Source organism: Diabrotica virgifera, chromosome 4, assembly GCF_917563875.1.
Source record: "Diabrotica virgifera virgifera chromosome 4, PGI_DIABVI_V3a".
Lineage (NCBI taxonomy): Eukaryota > Metazoa > Arthropoda > Insecta > Coleoptera > Chrysomelidae > Diabrotica > Diabrotica virgifera.
This window is the reverse complement of record NC_065446.1, coordinates 262,559,389-262,575,900: the sequence shown is the minus strand read 5'-3', so window position 1 is coordinate 262,575,900 and position 16,512 is coordinate 262,559,389. Positions and strand designations below refer to the sequence as shown.

The following is a 16,512-nucleotide window of genomic DNA, read 5'->3' as shown; positions in this document are numbered from 1 at the left end:
TTAAAGTTTTCCATTTTAGTGGGCGCTTGCCATTTTTTAATTTAATTTTCCATTTTCAACAATCGTTTTTTCCTATTATAGCGCTATCTAACCATAATTCGAAAAAATGTTTCGAATAAAAGTTGCTTATTTTTAGGTAAAGATTCCAAATCTGAAATAAAAATTTGGGGTTCATATTTAAGATTTTAAAGTAACCCCCCACCCCACCTCCGTAGGGGGTAGTGTTTGATACCATTCTATAGATTTTTCAAAAATATGGATTAACTGGATTTTGCAGTTTTTCGATCTAATGTTTATTTTGCGAAATATCGCGGGATTTTTATTTAAAATTTTAAATTTACCCCCCATCCCTCTCCTTGGGGGTCACGTTTGGTATCGTTCGATAGATTTTTGAAAAATATTGAAAACGCATTTTTTTACTTTTCCGATCTAATGTTTATTTCGCGATTTATTCGCTTTTTTTTGTGAAAGTTTTTAACTCGCCCATTTCCTTACGTCCCGCTCAAATCGTCAGATTTTTGAAATATACCCTCTTTTGCATGTACTTAACTTACCTTATCTTAATCTGACAATTTCGAGTATTTTTAAGAATAGATTTTTTTTTGGGCCCCCTTAACGAGCTCCCCTGTGTTAAGAACCAATATATGTTAGAGGTACATCTGCAGGGCACCAGGTTTCTAACATATGATAATCTGACGCGCTCGAGTAACTGCAAAAATCCCCGCTTGGGCTCCCCTACCAAGACTTCCTCTTATAAAATAATATAAAACTCCGTTTATAAACGTGTAAGGCAATAATGGAGAAGTAAGATCTTGTTTGTCCACATGCGATTTTCTAATCTATTCATTAGATTTAAGGGTCTAATTAACAAATAACTTGTTTATTATCATAATGTGATATATGTGACTTGTGGCATCCTTTACAGTTTACAGTAACATATAGACTTCCTCTTATAAAATAATATAAAACTGTATATAAAGATGTAAAACAATAAGTTTCTTTTAAGACAATTTTCTTTTTTCACGTTCTAGACAATAGAAAAACTTCCTGATAAAGTCCTCCTCCATATCTTCAGCTACTTAGCCCACAAGGAAATATGTCACATGGCAAGAGTCTGCCGAAGATGGCGCCTGATCGCATACGACACCAAACTGTGGAAGAACGTTTCCCTACGCCCAGAGATTTCTGGACTTCACGTAGGTTCCCTGGAAGCCCTCTTGGCGCTTGTGAGCATCAGATTTGGACCATCTCTGAGGTACATAGAGCTTCCAATAGAACTTATCACGCATACGGTGCTACATGAGTTGGCGAATAAGTGTCCGAATTTAACTCATATGCTGTTGGACTTCTCTACTGCTATGCAGCTGCACGATTTCAGTGAACTGCAAGCGTTTCCCACCAAGTTGAAGTATTTGTGTATATGTTTATCAGAAGTAAGTATAATTCTGATTTTTTATTATATTTCCTTTATAATTGAAGTAATCAACATCATCATTTAGCGGCGTAGCGCTACAAACTTTGATGGGTCTTGGTTGACTGTTTTACAATTTGATCGGTCTTCCATCAAGCTGTAGTCACATTTGTCGTTTTTTTTAGGAGATCTGGTTATCTGGTTTGGAGATTTTGTCTCTTTATCGTATTCTATGAAGGTTAAATTGGCATTTTCCTGTGGAAACCCCGTCCCAAATCAGTTTTACAAGTTTTTCGTTGTGAAATCTATGTGAAGTCTATGTGCCTTTCCCATCTTAGTTACAGGAATTTAATCTTTTGGACAGTATCAATATCAGTATGAAGTTCTTTTTATATCTAAATTTTTTCTTATTCAATACTGATTTGTAGTCACATTGTGTTGAGCAAGTCCAACTTTTTCTGTTGCTCCATCGACCTTATTGAAAATGTCTTTTACGAACAAGATGGTGTTTCCCATGAGATCGATGTCTTCTCTTATGCTAACCGCAGGTTGGAACCTTGAAATGTTAGCAGTTTGGTTTTTATTTCGGACGATCTAACGGACTGCAGTGGGCAGGACCAATAGCCTGTCCCCTGAATGGAACATGAGAAAAAAGATTCCAACAGCGCAACCGATGAAAATAAGAAGACGGGGTAGACCAAAGATAAGGTGGATAGTCGAGGTAACACAGGATGTTAAGAAGATTCGGAAAATACAAGCAAGGGACAGAGCAGAATGACGCAGAAAGTTTGAGAAGGTCGAGGCCCCTCAAGAGCTGTAACATCATGATGATGTTGATCTCACGGACTCACGTCTTCTCTTTTTGGAAATGAAAAAGTAGATAAAGCTTTTCGCCTTGAGCTTCAGTCCATTTGTTTGTTTTAAAGTTACTGATCACTGCTTCGTTGTTCTTTCTTTCGTTGTTTTTTCTTTACGCTGTCATATGCCCATCGAAAGTATTTAGAGAGGTTATAATACGGATGTGTTAAATTCTTATCCTATCATTAGAAGCTACGTCAGTATAGAAGTTTGCAGTAAGTTTGTTGGTATTCTTTTTCTTGTCATATGAGCATTATGCAATATTAATATATTTTTTATTCTTCAAGATTCCTTTATTATCTATCTTAGAGAAATCTTCTTCTTTAAGTGCCAATCGGAGGTTGGATATCATCACTATCTTTACCCTATCTACCGCTGCTCTGAAGAGTTTTATGGAACTGCATTTAAACCAGTCCCTTAAACTCCTCAACCAGGATCCTCTTCTTCTTTCTATACTTCTTCCTCCTCTTATCTTTCCCTGTATTATCAGACAGCAGTTCATATCGCTGTCCCCTTATTACGTGTTCCAGATATTGTAACTTTCGTATTTTTATTGTGTTTATTATTTCGTATTCTTTGCCCATTTTTAAAATGTAAACAATATCCTCATACCATTTTGTGTTTATTCTTGCAGGTAATATTTATGGAAGGCTTCATGAGAAAAATCTACAACTTCATCAATGGTTTGGAGATTCTACACTTGATTGGAACTTATGAAAAAGTAGAGGAAGAAGAAGAGGAAATTTACGAAGTTATTAATGTACATAAATTAAAATCAGCAACTCCAAATCTCAGAGTCATCAATTTGTATGGAATCAACTTTGTAGATGACAGTCACATCGATGCCTTCAGTTCGAACTGTATTCAGGTTGGTATATATCTATATATTTCAGACTTCTTCTTCGTTAACCATTTTTTATCCGCACGTAAATACAGTGGACTCCCTCTATAACAAGAACTGAAATGGCGGACTAATTACCTCGTTATAAGCGGATCTCGTTATGTCAGACAACAATAATATTGAAATGTTTTGATGCCTCTTACGTAGTTTATTAGGTGTCGATGGTCGACCTGAACAATGAGACTTCGCCATCGTAAATTGTAAATTTCCTACAATATTCAATATCGGTCGATAGATAAACAGGAAGAAGTTTATTACAGGCGGTGGCATTTATTACAGCACTGACCTCGATAATAACACATATGCTGGTATTTCTATATACAGGCAGATGGGGTACTTATTTATAGCCATTACTGCGCTAAAAACAGGTAAACAAACATATTCTTCGATTTAATTTTTCCTCGTTATAACGAGATATGCCTGTTTATAGAGGTGTTATAGTTCAATAGGAATTTCATGGGACATCTAGTGTACCTCGTTATAAGCGAAACCTCGTAATATCCGTGTTCGTTATAGAGAGATTTCACTGCTACTCTCACAAATAACAACAGTGTTTGTCCCATCAAAAGGATTAAAGCAAATATGTTGCCTGTCACCCACTTTATTTAGAATATACCTCGAAAGTACTTTAAAAAAATGGAAACAAAAATGTAGAACAATGGTGATACCCAGTGGCGGCTTTTCTTTATGTGCTGCTGAGCTGCAGAACTACCAAACAACCATAGCAAATCTTAATTATTAAAGAATAATTAATATAGTTTTATTTCAAATCTGCCATATTATCATATTAAACATCAACTGTTAATAATAATTCACCAACAACGATGATTAATATTATTTTTTTTACGTATTTACTCCTCTAGTGAAACCGTATAATTTTTTTACGTATTTGGTGCTCCAGTGAAGCAATCTTTTTACGTATTTGCTGCTCCAGTGAAGCCGCGTCGATAACAACCGAAACACTGGCAGCGGTAAAATGCATTTATTAGGCAAACGGCGATCTTAGCCGATGTGCTTCGGCAATCGGCTGATTAACGGCCTCGGAAATGTGTTTGCGAGCTGCAATTCACGACAGTTATTCGTGACCGTTGCATCTGTGCCGTGTTTAGAAATTCTTAGGTTACAATTTTGTTTAATTTGTTTTGTTCGAGCGTGTTTAAAACAATGGAGTTTCAATTTAAATTAGGTGTAAATAAATTTCAAAAACTTCACTATCAACAACAGTTGATTATAAAAGAACGTGGCCGTCCTATGCCTGATCTTAATATTGAAGTGTCCGGTAAAAGCCGTGGAAAAACATATACGCGTAAATTTAATAAAGACATGTATCTACGAAATCAGTGGATTTGTGGATGTTCCGAAAAAAATGCTTTTTTCTGTTTTCCGTGTGCATTATTCGGCGCAGATAAAGAGGAAAAATTGTGGCGCGAGACAGGAGTGCGGGATCTAGTGCATTTAAGTGAAAAAATAAAGAAGCATGAAAACACGCAAACTCATATGAACAATGAAATGCGATTTGCATTATTTGGGAAACTTAATATACAGGCCCAACTTGACTCTGCTTATTGGATAAATATACAAAAACACAATGAAGAGGTGACGAAAAACAAGTAAGTTTTGTCAAAAATAATTGACTGTATAAAATTCTGTGGGGCTTTTGAGCTCGCCTTACGAGGACACGATGAATCTGAAACATCAGATAACCCTGGAATTTTTCGTGGTTTAGTGAATTTTTCTGCTGAACTTGATAAAACACTTAGTGAACACCTTACAAATGCGACAATTTTCAAAGGTACCTCAAAAACAATACAAAATGATATTTTGGATTGCATGCTAGAAGTATACGCTGAGGAGATTTTAAACGAAATCAATGAAGCCCCATTTTTAGCAGTGATAGCTGATGAGACAACGGATGTTTCTATGAAATTTCAAATGGTCATTGTTTTTCGTTATGTAAAAAACGGTGCTCCAGTTGAAAGGTTTTGGACTTTTTTGCTTCCAGAAAAACATGATGCTGAAACCTTAGCTAACACAATTTTGAATGTTTTAGACCCAATATTAAAGAATAACAAAAATAAGCTCATTGCACAAAGTTATGACGGAGCAGCTGTTATGAGTGGGATACATGGCGGAGTGCAAACAATAATTAAGAGAAAATATGAAACTGCTCATTTTGTGCACTGTTACGCCCATCAATTGAATCTAATAATGTCAAGAGCATGTTCTATTAATTCCCAAGTACGCGTATTTTTTGGAGATTTACATGATATACCTGGATTTTTTAGTCATTCACCTCAAAGAATAGCTGTCTTAAATCAAATAGTTGGAAAAAATATTCCTCGTTCAATCCCTACACGCTGGAATTTCAATATTCGTACAGTAAATGTCGTTTACGAATATAGAGACTTTATTATTGAGTGTATGGAGCAACTAGAAGAAGAGTCAAATGCTATTACTTCCAAGGAAGCAAGAGGACTTAGACGTATTCTGGAAGATCAAAATTTTACTTTCTGGCTGACTGTTTTTCATTATATTATGCCACATGTTGACGTTTTGTACAATAATCTTCAAAAAAAGAACATGGACCCAACCGAAGCACAGAAAGCTATACATGTTTTTGAGCAAAGTATTAACAATGTCCGAAATAAAATAGACCCTATCATACATCAAGCTTCAAATTTAAATGCGGCGCCTAGTGTCCAAAAAAGGAAACGCCCAAATAACAGCCAACAGGATCACCGTATTGCCTGTCTAGAAGTTTGTGATGTTATTATAAACAATGCAAAAGAACGGTTTGCATATACAAATCATCTAGTTGCCGCAACACTTTTATCTTCAGAACATTTCGAAAAATATAATAATAAGTTTCCTGAAAATGAATTGGATTTAACTTGTACAGCTTATAACTTCTTTGATAAAAACCGTTTGCGAACAGAACTGTCAGTTTTGTATTCCAATATCGAGTGTAGAACATTAAAAGGTGCAGTGCCTTTACTAAAATTTATAATTTCTAATAATTTAGAGGACACATTAACAGAAACCAAAAAGTTGATACAAATTCTGGTGACTACGCCAATGACCACAGCAGAAGCTGAACGTAGTTTTTCAACTTTAAAACGGATCAAAACATTTTTAAGAAATTCAATGCGCGAAGACAGATTAACAGCCCTTTCCACACTCTCGATAGAAAAAAAGTTCATCGCTTCAATACCGAACTTTAACGATAAAGTAATCGAAAAGTTTGCGACAAAAAAGGACCGGCGTATTAATTTCCAATTTAGAAAAATGCAATAAATGTAAGTTAATCAGATTTTTATAGCATGTCGTTATTAGTTACTATTAATTAGTATTAAAGCTAATTTTATTGTTTTTGTTTTCGTATGTTATTCTATTTCTATTATTTTATATTGGCCGTGGTTCATGCAGCACACCCTATAGCAGATGTCACGAGCCGCCACTGGTGATACCACTAACCAACATTATGGTATATACGCTAAACTTTGCAGACTATTAGGCAACAATGACTCAAGATTATGACGATTTAAATTGTATGGACCGAAAATTAATTGAAGAGTATGAATGAGGTCTAGAAGTGAACAAAAATAAAACCGAATACTTATATTAGACGACATAACCATGATAAAGCAGTTCTTCTTCTTTAAGTTCCATCTTCTATCGAAGGTTGGAAATCATCATGGCAATGCGGACCCTGTTGACTGCCGCTCTAAATAGCTCTGCACTACTGCATTCGAACCATTCCCGTAAGTTCTTAAGCCAGGATGTTCTTCGTCTTCCCACAGTTCGCTTTCCTCGGATTTTGCCTTGCATAATAAGTTGTAATAATGAGTATTTTTGCCCTCTCATCACATGTCTCAAGTACTCAAGTTTTCGTCTTTTGATGGTTAGTATTATTCTCGGTTGATTTCCTATCTTTCTAGTTACTTCCACGTTCGACATTCTTTGAATCCATGATATTCGTAGGATTCTTCTGTAACATCAAAATTCAAAGGCAGCCAACTTATTCAAATGGACTTGTTTCAATGTTAACGCTTCCAAGCCATAAATAAGAGTAGAGAACACGTAACATCGAAGCATCCTTAGGCTTAGTTCTAACCTTATATCCCGACAGCAAATAAACTTTTTAAGTTTAATGAATGATGCACGTGCTATTTCAATACGTGTCTTAATTTCTTTGGTTTGCTCTACATTTGATGTTATCCATGTTCCTAAGTATTTGTAGTTATCCACACTCTCAATTACAGTATCTTCAATAGTTAATTGGATATTTGCGTGTGCTGATTTAGCTATGATCATGCATTTAGTTATCTTTAAATTCATCTTCAGTCCATATCTACTCATGACAGCGTTCATTAAGGCGTTGCATTACGTTCTGTAGATCATTGTTGTTAACCTTTATTATTACTGTATCGTCTGCAAAACGTAAGTTGTTCAAAACTTCTCCATTGATAGATATACTTTCTATTGAATCTGAGAGCGCTTCTTGAAATACCGCTTCACTGTAGACATTGAAAAGTAGTGGAGACAGCACGCAACCCTGACGAACTCCTCTTTCTATTTTGATATCTTGATATCTTGGGTGTCCTGGTTGTCAACTCTTAATACACAGCAGTGCTTCTAGATAAAGCAGTGCTACGACTACAAATATCTAGGTATCAATATTTCGCACGATGGAACAAATAAGGAATAGACAAAAAGTTGAAAGAAAGAAACATAGAACAGGATCTATGGAACAACCGGACGAAGTGGCGATTGAAAGTCGAAAAGCGACGCAGAACGTTATAAACCGACATGTACATATAGTAGTATCAAACCAGCTTTCCATTTTAGTCTAGTTTTCAAAATCCTGTTCAGAGGAAAAACTCTCCTGAACACGCTTTTATAAGATTTTTTTATCTGTTCTTTTTTCAGTTGGAATGTCTGGCTGTGAACTACTGTAATAAAGTGACAGGATCAACTTTGAAAACATTGTTCCAACGTAGTAGAAGATTGAAATGTTTATTAATGAATGGAACCAGTAAGTATTAAACATTTTTCACATATCGCTTATCCGGAAGAAAACTGGCACAACTCAAATAATGCATAATTCCAGTTCTCTTGTTCAATTGACTCCAAAAATCCTATACTTTTACCAGAAAAAGTGTCACATAGATGTTTGATTCCAACTACGTTAAGATGGTGGTAGTATCATTATTCATTTTGCGGTAAAATGAATATTTTTATTCGGGAACAATGACACTTTTGCGGTTATGCTCTGACGTTTGACGTGAACGTATCGTTATTTATTTTATAACCAAAACCGTTGTATTTAGAGAATTTTCCTAGGTATTTTTCGTTAATGTTTAAAAAAGGGACCAGTATTTAAAAGAAAATTGACATAACTTAAAATTTTATCTATTTTCTTTGTTAAATCAGATCTAGTATTTTTTTGTTCTTAACACATTCACTTATCCTTAATTTGTAAAAAAATCCATTTTCGTCTCTCAAAAACGTTGTTTTTTGAGTTATGACACTTTTTTTCCGGATGACCGATATTGTTTAATGTTTTCTACAAATACTCCTCTTGTATGACCAATTGATTCGTGTTTTAGATCTGCAAAGTGAGTATCTTATGCAAGTAGAATGGGAAAAATGTTCTGTGCAAGAACTTGACATCACTGCTACAGATTTATCGACCGAAGCCTTGCAAGATATGTTGACGAGGATACCAGGACTGAGATTCTTAAGTGCTGGACAGTTAAATGGTTTTAATGATTCAGTATTGAAGTCTTGGATGGAATCTGGAACGTCAAGAAACCTGGTAAGCTTCTTACACCAAATCAAACTTTTGGGATATTTTGTTTAATCTAAAATTCTTCTCCTATTATTAATCTTTAGTGATACGGATCTATTTATTACCTTTTCCTCTCATATCTACTCAATTGATGGCTTTCGTGCAGGCAGACCCTGTCTGGATTAGATATTTTCTATAGAGCAGGTTATTGAGAAAAAATTAGCCCACTAACTTTCAACTAATATGGTCTTTATAAATCTGACAAAGTCATACGATAAAGCAAGGCTGCTGTATAGCACCTACACTCTTCAACATATATCTGAATGTGGCCCTATCAATGTGAAGGAGAAAGTGCTGCAATATGCGCATCTAAATCAAAGACGAGTGATTGTACACGATACACTTAGCTGAGGATCAAGCCATTTTAGCTGAAGATGAGAGTAACATAGACTATATGCTTAGAAAACTGGAAGAGGAGTACACCAAGTGGGGCTTCACAATTAACATACAAAAACCTAGTACTTAGTTGCAGGAGAAAAACCAGAAAGCCTACAAATTGAAATGGAAACTATAAAATCTACTAAAACCTTCAAATACTTTGGAGTTCAAATACCATCAAAAGCAGGGAGTAACGTAGACATACATTCCAGGATTAAACAAGCAAGATCAGCTACATGGACTATTGTGGAATAATAAAATAACAAAAGAAAATACAAGAATAATTTATAAAACAATAATAGGAAATATTGGGTTATATGGTGCCGACACCTGGGAAATAAATCAAAGAGAAAATAAAAAATTAAGGCTATGGAAATGAACTATTGGAGACAATTTTGCTGACTCACTAGACTTGATAGAGTGATCAATAGACATAATAGACACAATTGAAGTCTAAATACTAAACTGTTAGGGAGACCTGCAGAGAATAAAAATGATCAAAAAAGATAGAAAAATGAACTTCGCCCACTAGAAGAAAACGAAGTAGACCAAGACAGTCCTGGAGAGAAGATGACGAAGATATTATAATCGCCAAAGATTTAAGAACTGAACAGTGCTTCGACAGGAAACGCACAAAATTAAGATACGAGAACCTATCTTCGCTTGTCCACTGCTGGACGTCTGTTTAGATTTTGTGCTTCTTGCAACCAATTCCTATTGCCAGCTGTATATTACTCGTTTATTGTATTGTATAGTCTTGCCACTTGCTCTTCTCTCATTTCTTTTTGTCTCGTTTGTATGCAATATTTATCTTTTCATTGATCTCCATACATTGGAGATTTTACTAATACTTTTTGAAATAATACATGTAAAGAAAATGATCTAAACTTCATTGCTCTTTTTTAGATAGCATTGGATTTGGATAGCTCTGATAATCTAACAGAAGAAGCAATTTACAAATTTCTGTGTAAACATGGACAACAGTTGCTCGGATTAGGTCTATCTGGAATGACCCACATCACAGATTCTTTATGGCAATCAGTATTACCAATTCTCACCAACGCCAAGTAAGTATTTGAAGCACCAAAATCATCATTTTTTGTAACTTTAACCGATCAAATTATTGGCTAAGAAACACAAAAATGTGCTCAATACTTCTAAGAGGAACGGCACCAGTCGTTACCAGTTAAACCATATTCACAGGCACATGCTAAATGATGTCTTTCAACTTTGCAATTAGAACGTATTTTACAAGCACCTGGACACAGTTCTTTACACATAGCTATCGTAGATTCTCTCTCCGTGACAAGCACCCGGTTCTATTGGATCATCTCCAAATTCTTCGGGACATCTACATAGTGAACTGTCTTCTGGTGTTATTACATTGAGCATCTGATCCACATGGACTTGGTGTAGCGGATTCTAGTCTGCAACCAATATAAGAAAAGGTCAAAACGGCAAACAGGTGTATGTTCTCAAAAAACTTTTGATAGTGTGTAAAATTTTTTTTTTTTATTATCAGCTAAGTACTTTCAACACATAACGTGCCATCATCAGAGCTTCGTCCTGTTATAAAACCTTCATAGAAGAGCAATTACTAAACGACACAATAAAAAAAACATGGATACTGGGCAAAAGCCACATATATCGGGTATAACAACCCCTTAAAATGAATAAATCACATCTAAATTCTTTTTTATATTAAAAAGACAACATGGCTGAGTCAAACCATTTTGAGCCCACGTGAACAGCTCAGCTGAGGAAGACTGTCAGCTATTCACGTGGGCTCAAAATGGTTTGACTCAGCCATGTTGTCTTTATAATTTAAAAAAGAATTTAGATGTGATTTATTCATTTTAAGGGGTTGTTATACCCGATATCTGTGGCTTTTGCCCAGTATCCATGTTTTTTTTATTGTGTCGTTTAGCAATTGCTCTTCTATGAAGGTTTTATAACAGGACGAAGCTCTGATGATGGCACGTTATGTGTTGAATGTACTTAGCTGATAATAAAAAAATTTTTACACACTATCAAAAGTTTTTTGAGAACATACACCTGTTTGCCGTTTTGACCTATTTAGAAGTGTGTACAAGTCTTGCAGTCTTTTCCAATTCAATATAAGAAAAGACAATAAAAGCTTGTCTGCAGAAATATTGTTCCTTGGCTGGTGATGTGGCAATATGCATTTGCTTCACAAATGCCTGGATTTCAAAGGTTAATTTTAGACTCGATGCAATTTCTGAAAGGATTTCCAGTAGTACCAACCGAACAGAAGCAAATAGGTTCGTGTAAAGGATCACAATAAGCGCCATGGCCACAAGACAAGGGTTCCTCATGTGATTTTTGGCTTCCACGCATTCTCTTATAGTGTTTGGATTTTCCAAAACCATTATTAGAACAGCATAATGGGTGTTACGGCTACAAGTGCACATGGAATGTGAGGATCTGCGTTCTCCATGAAAGGAATTCGAATAACTAATTAACCAAATCACTTTCCTTTCAAAATTTCTCTTACTATAGCAAAAAAAACACAATCAACAAATTGACATGTTTTAGGATATTGGTGATGGGAACACAGGAAAGGCTGGGAGTGAACATCCTCGCTGACCAACTCATGGATAGTATAGCCAGAAATTGCTTGAACCTGGAGAGGCTAGAGCTGAGATGGGACCCTGACAATCTAAGATTTTCAGACAAGAGTCAAAAGGCTATCGATACCTTGCGCGTGAAATGCTTGAAGCTTAGGTGCCTATGTTTAAGGTAAGTCTAGTGTTATGAACAATATATCTATCTAATTAGCCTTGTTTGGTCCATCTTTGGACATAAGCCTCCCCAATCCTTTTTCATTCTTCTGCCTGTCGCTAAAGTCATCCACCTGGAGTCCACGTGCTTCTGGATATCATCTGCCCATCTCATTTGGGGCCTTTCTCTGCTTGGTTTATTATTCCCACGGTCTCCAATTTATAAGAATTTTGTTCCATCGGTCTTCCTTTTGTCTTATATTGTGTACGGCAAATCTCCATTTCAAATTTGCAACTTCTTGTCTAACATCCCTCACTTTTGTTTTCTCTCTTATCCACTCGTTTCTCTTTTTATCCATTAGTTTTATGTGCAACATTTGCCTTTCCATTGCTCTTTGCGTTTTTATGATTTTGCCCATGTTTCCCAGCAAACAGACTTGAGCCCAATTACGTGATAATTACGTTAAATTTACGGCAAATTTCAACGAATACGTAACTCGGTGATTTATGACGGGAAAAAAACGTATTTCAGTGCCAAATCATTCACCTATATATTAGTGCTTTCTTTATACATGTTTGACATTAGAATAATATAAAATCATAATGACGAATATAGTACATGTTTTTTTATAATATTTGTGAATTTTGGTTACATCGCAAAGATACGTTTATTTCACGTAATAATCACGAAACAGAAATAACTTCCTTTGGTTAAATTTTGAGAAATATTTTGGAAACAAAATTTTACAACGGTGTTGGTTAAATACGTATCGCTTGAATTATGGACGTCGAAAAATTAGATGTATTTCACGTAAAAGTAATAGTAAATAAGTAAATAATACCAATATTTAAACAAAAAGTTTATGGTTTCGCTTTTAAGTTCATTTAGCATAACTATTTCAATACAACCTTGATTTGAAGCTATTTTTTTCTTTAAAAATATCACAGGAGCTAAAATGATGTTGAGTCTTATTTTCAAATCGCGCGCGGTGATGAAGTACTACCAAGCCTTTCTCCTCCTTTAAATACCATCACGTGACTAACATAGTTGGTTCGAAAACTAAATTAATCGATTTATCGAATAATAGATACGTTTCGATAGGATTATTTTTATATTATTCTGGTATTGAAATAGGTTTTTGGTAAGAAAAATTAGTTAATAGTTAATAGAAATTTAAAAACAAAAAGAAAATTCGTAATACTAATTTAAAGTAAATAGAATAGTTTAACTGTAATTTAAAAATAATCGATTTTTATAATCGATGATCATTACCTCTAATATCAGCTTCTCTGTCTTCTCACATTTCTCACAACAAAAAGTGAAACGTGAGGAGCTTTATTTCCCTCGTTTTATTTTAGGCGGGTTTATTTATAGTAATGTCTTTCGTATTAACGTTTACCTCACTGCTCGAGGGTTGAAGTGCCATGATGCAATTAGAAAAAACAAGAAAGTGCCGAAGTGTACTCCTCGAAATAAAAAGTGACCTGTGTTGTGTTTTGTGTTGGCAAATTTTTTAATGTGTCTTTAGGTCGGTACCATTTTTGGTTCATTATCTTGTATAATAATTATACAGGACAAATGTTTTAAAGTCTCTAAATTCTAATAAATAAATACATTGTTAATACTTTATATGCTTGTTTGATTTATATCATATTATGAGGATAATAATTACGTGATTCATAAGTTAATTAAGGTCGAATTATTTACGTGAACCGAGGACGTATCTTTCACGTGAATACTAATATATACATTTTCTAAAAGATACGTTAATCAACACGTATTTGCAAAGTGAATTTCCCGAAAGATTTTATTGCTATTTAAGGTAAATAACACGTCTACTGAAGACGAGTTATTCACGTAATTTAAAGACGTATTTTCAATGTGACATTCCAACCAAATTTTCACGTGAAATTCACGTAAGCAATTTACGTATATTGGTGACAAATGTACCCAAAATTCACGTAATTAACACGTCGGTCTGTTTGCTGGGTTGCTTTTGTAAACATCCACGTTTGGGAGGTGGATTATGAACCATATCTACTATACATATCACGCTATCTCAACTTATCTAACTTAATAAATTCACTACTTACTAATCCTGCGGGTGTAAGGCATTCGAGGTTTTTAGAGTAGAAACATTTCCAAATACCGCGGTTCTTGGCCAACGACTCCAACTGTTGCCTTTTAAGCACCTTTCCAATGGACCGTGATAGTGTGACGTCAAAAAGGTTTCCAAACAAAGCAAAAGTTTGACGTCTACACACGTGATTTGTGATCTATAATCATTTTTAATTTTATTTTGTTTTAACAATCATCTGCTCATTTTTTACAACCCTTGTTAGTCATATCAATCATATTGCTTTTAATTTTATATATGTCCTTACACAAAATCAAGGATTTACACACTACGTAGTACTTACTGAGTTTCTTCAGGTTCTTAACCACTCCAATTTGGAAATATGTTGGGAAATATACTATGAGCATTGATTACAATTACGGGTACCCAACACATTACCATTTTGTAAAAATTAAACATCCTACAAGCAATATATTCCAATTATAGAAACAAAAACAAACACCACATGTGAATTTTTGCTTTGTTTGGAAACCTTTTCAGAGTAGCTAACATTGATTTGACGTCACGACTATCACGGTCCATTTCGATATTACAAGTCCTTGCTGGTTTTCATCTACTTTGTTTTTGTCACTATTGCTTTCCACACTTTTCTATTATCATCCATACGGACCATTTCTATTATCATCCATCTTGTTTGGGGCCGAACTTTTCTTGGGCTTGTGTTATGGTATCTATAGATAGGTACAACACAGCTTTAATAAGAGTTATTTTTTATAGTCCCCATTATGTTGTAAGAGGGTTTCATCCAGTTCTGTAACTTTTACTCGACAAAATGCTTTTTCGCAGTCGATAAAGCAGAGAAGGTCCAGTATTTATGGATCGTTAAACGACATTTGCACATAATCCTGTCAAAACTCTCTTTGGACATTCCTTTAATATTTCTCTAACTTTTCGTTCATTTGTAGTGACGGCAGATACTACGAAGTGGTCAAAGCCAACTTCGAGAGAGCCGATAGGATGACAGTAGTACGCACTCTGACCAACTGCAGGATCTCCAACTACTACCTCCTGTCTAACTACAAGGATCTGATTTTTAACTAATAAAGACACACAAAATAATTTAAAATATTTTTTATTTATGATCTATAATAAGTTAATGATAATTTCTAAATGTGTAATAGTAGGTTTGCTGTTGTTTTTTATTTATTTATTTATTATTTGTCGATTCTTAAAACGAAGGAGAAGGAAATGGTTACGATATTGTTACAATTAGAAAATAAAAGAATTACTTGTTTTTTTTTTCGTTTTAATTCGATAAACCATATGTATAGTGGAAGTTTAGAGGATGACTCCAGCTGTGGAGTCGAAAACTCAACACCGACACTTCCTAAATTCAAATTAATTTCCAGAAGAGTTGGGTATCTTTAAATGAGGTTCTATAAGTTTGAGAAAACGTCCCCCAAAGAATGGAAAACGGAATCATAATATGGAAAAAGAGTGACAAAAGTAAACAAACAAAAGTAAGACACAAAATATTGAGAAATCTGGAGAGGAATCAAACTTCTGAATACCATAAATTATTTAATAGCAATAATTATAAACAACAGGAGAATTTGCTGATAATGCAAAAGGCAAAAGAGCTGTTAACCACAATAAAAACAGCCAAAATCGAATATCTCGGTCACATCAAGGCCCCGTCTCACCATCAAATAATTTGATCAAACTGGTTTGAGCAAACTGAAAGTGACAGTTAGTGACGTCACATCCTGAGTGTTCATTGTGGATAATAATGAAAAATTTTAATTTTAAATAAAGTACAAACAAGTTAGACAACTCAATACAAAAAATTTGATCAAACTAGACTGATAGTGAGAGCACAGATTTTTAGAATTTCAAAAAAACTGCAATTGTGACGTCACTTTGACGTACTTCCGGAGTTTGCTCAAACTGTTTGATCAAATTATTTGATGGTGAGACGCGGCCTTCATGAGGAACAGTGAAAGATATAGCCTGCAGCAACTAATCTTGCAAGGGAAAGTAGAAGGAAAGCGGAGGATTTCCTGGCTGAAAAATCTACGTACGTGGTTCAACACAACAACCACAAATCTTTCTAGAGCAGCAGTGTGGCAAAGTACAGATTGCCATAATGGTCGCCAACATCCGAAAGGATAGGCACTACAAGAAGAAGAAGAAGATTGACAATGACAACAGTGTGGGACCAATTTTAAGGAAGGAACAAGTCGGCTTCAGACCCAACCGATCATGCATAGACCAAATTAACACAAATAAAATAG

At 34.9% G+C, this 16,512-nt stretch overlaps 1 protein-coding gene across 2 annotated transcripts in view; it reads left to right on the top strand.

The window, feature by feature from the left end:
* Positions 1-15,512, top strand: part of LOC114325540 (F-box/LRR-repeat protein 2) — a 30,362-nt gene extending 14,850 nt beyond the window's left edge. For both annotated transcript variants that reach the window (XM_028273618.2, XM_028273627.2), the window contains exons 2-8: positions 1,032-1,433; positions 2,904-3,137; positions 8,100-8,205; positions 8,780-8,988; positions 10,306-10,466; positions 11,956-12,159; positions 15,184-15,512. In XM_028273618.2, coding sequence (XP_028129419.1) covers positions 1,032-1,433; positions 2,904-3,137; positions 8,100-8,205; positions 8,780-8,988; positions 10,306-10,466; positions 11,956-12,159; positions 15,184-15,319 — 1,452 coding nt within the window. In that variant the 3' untranslated portion in view covers positions 15,320-15,512. The remainder of the gene's footprint in view (positions 1-1,031; positions 1,434-2,903; positions 3,138-8,099; positions 8,206-8,779; positions 8,989-10,305; positions 10,467-11,955; positions 12,160-15,183) is intronic.
* The last annotated feature ends 1,000 nt before the right edge of the window (positions 15,513-16,512 follow it).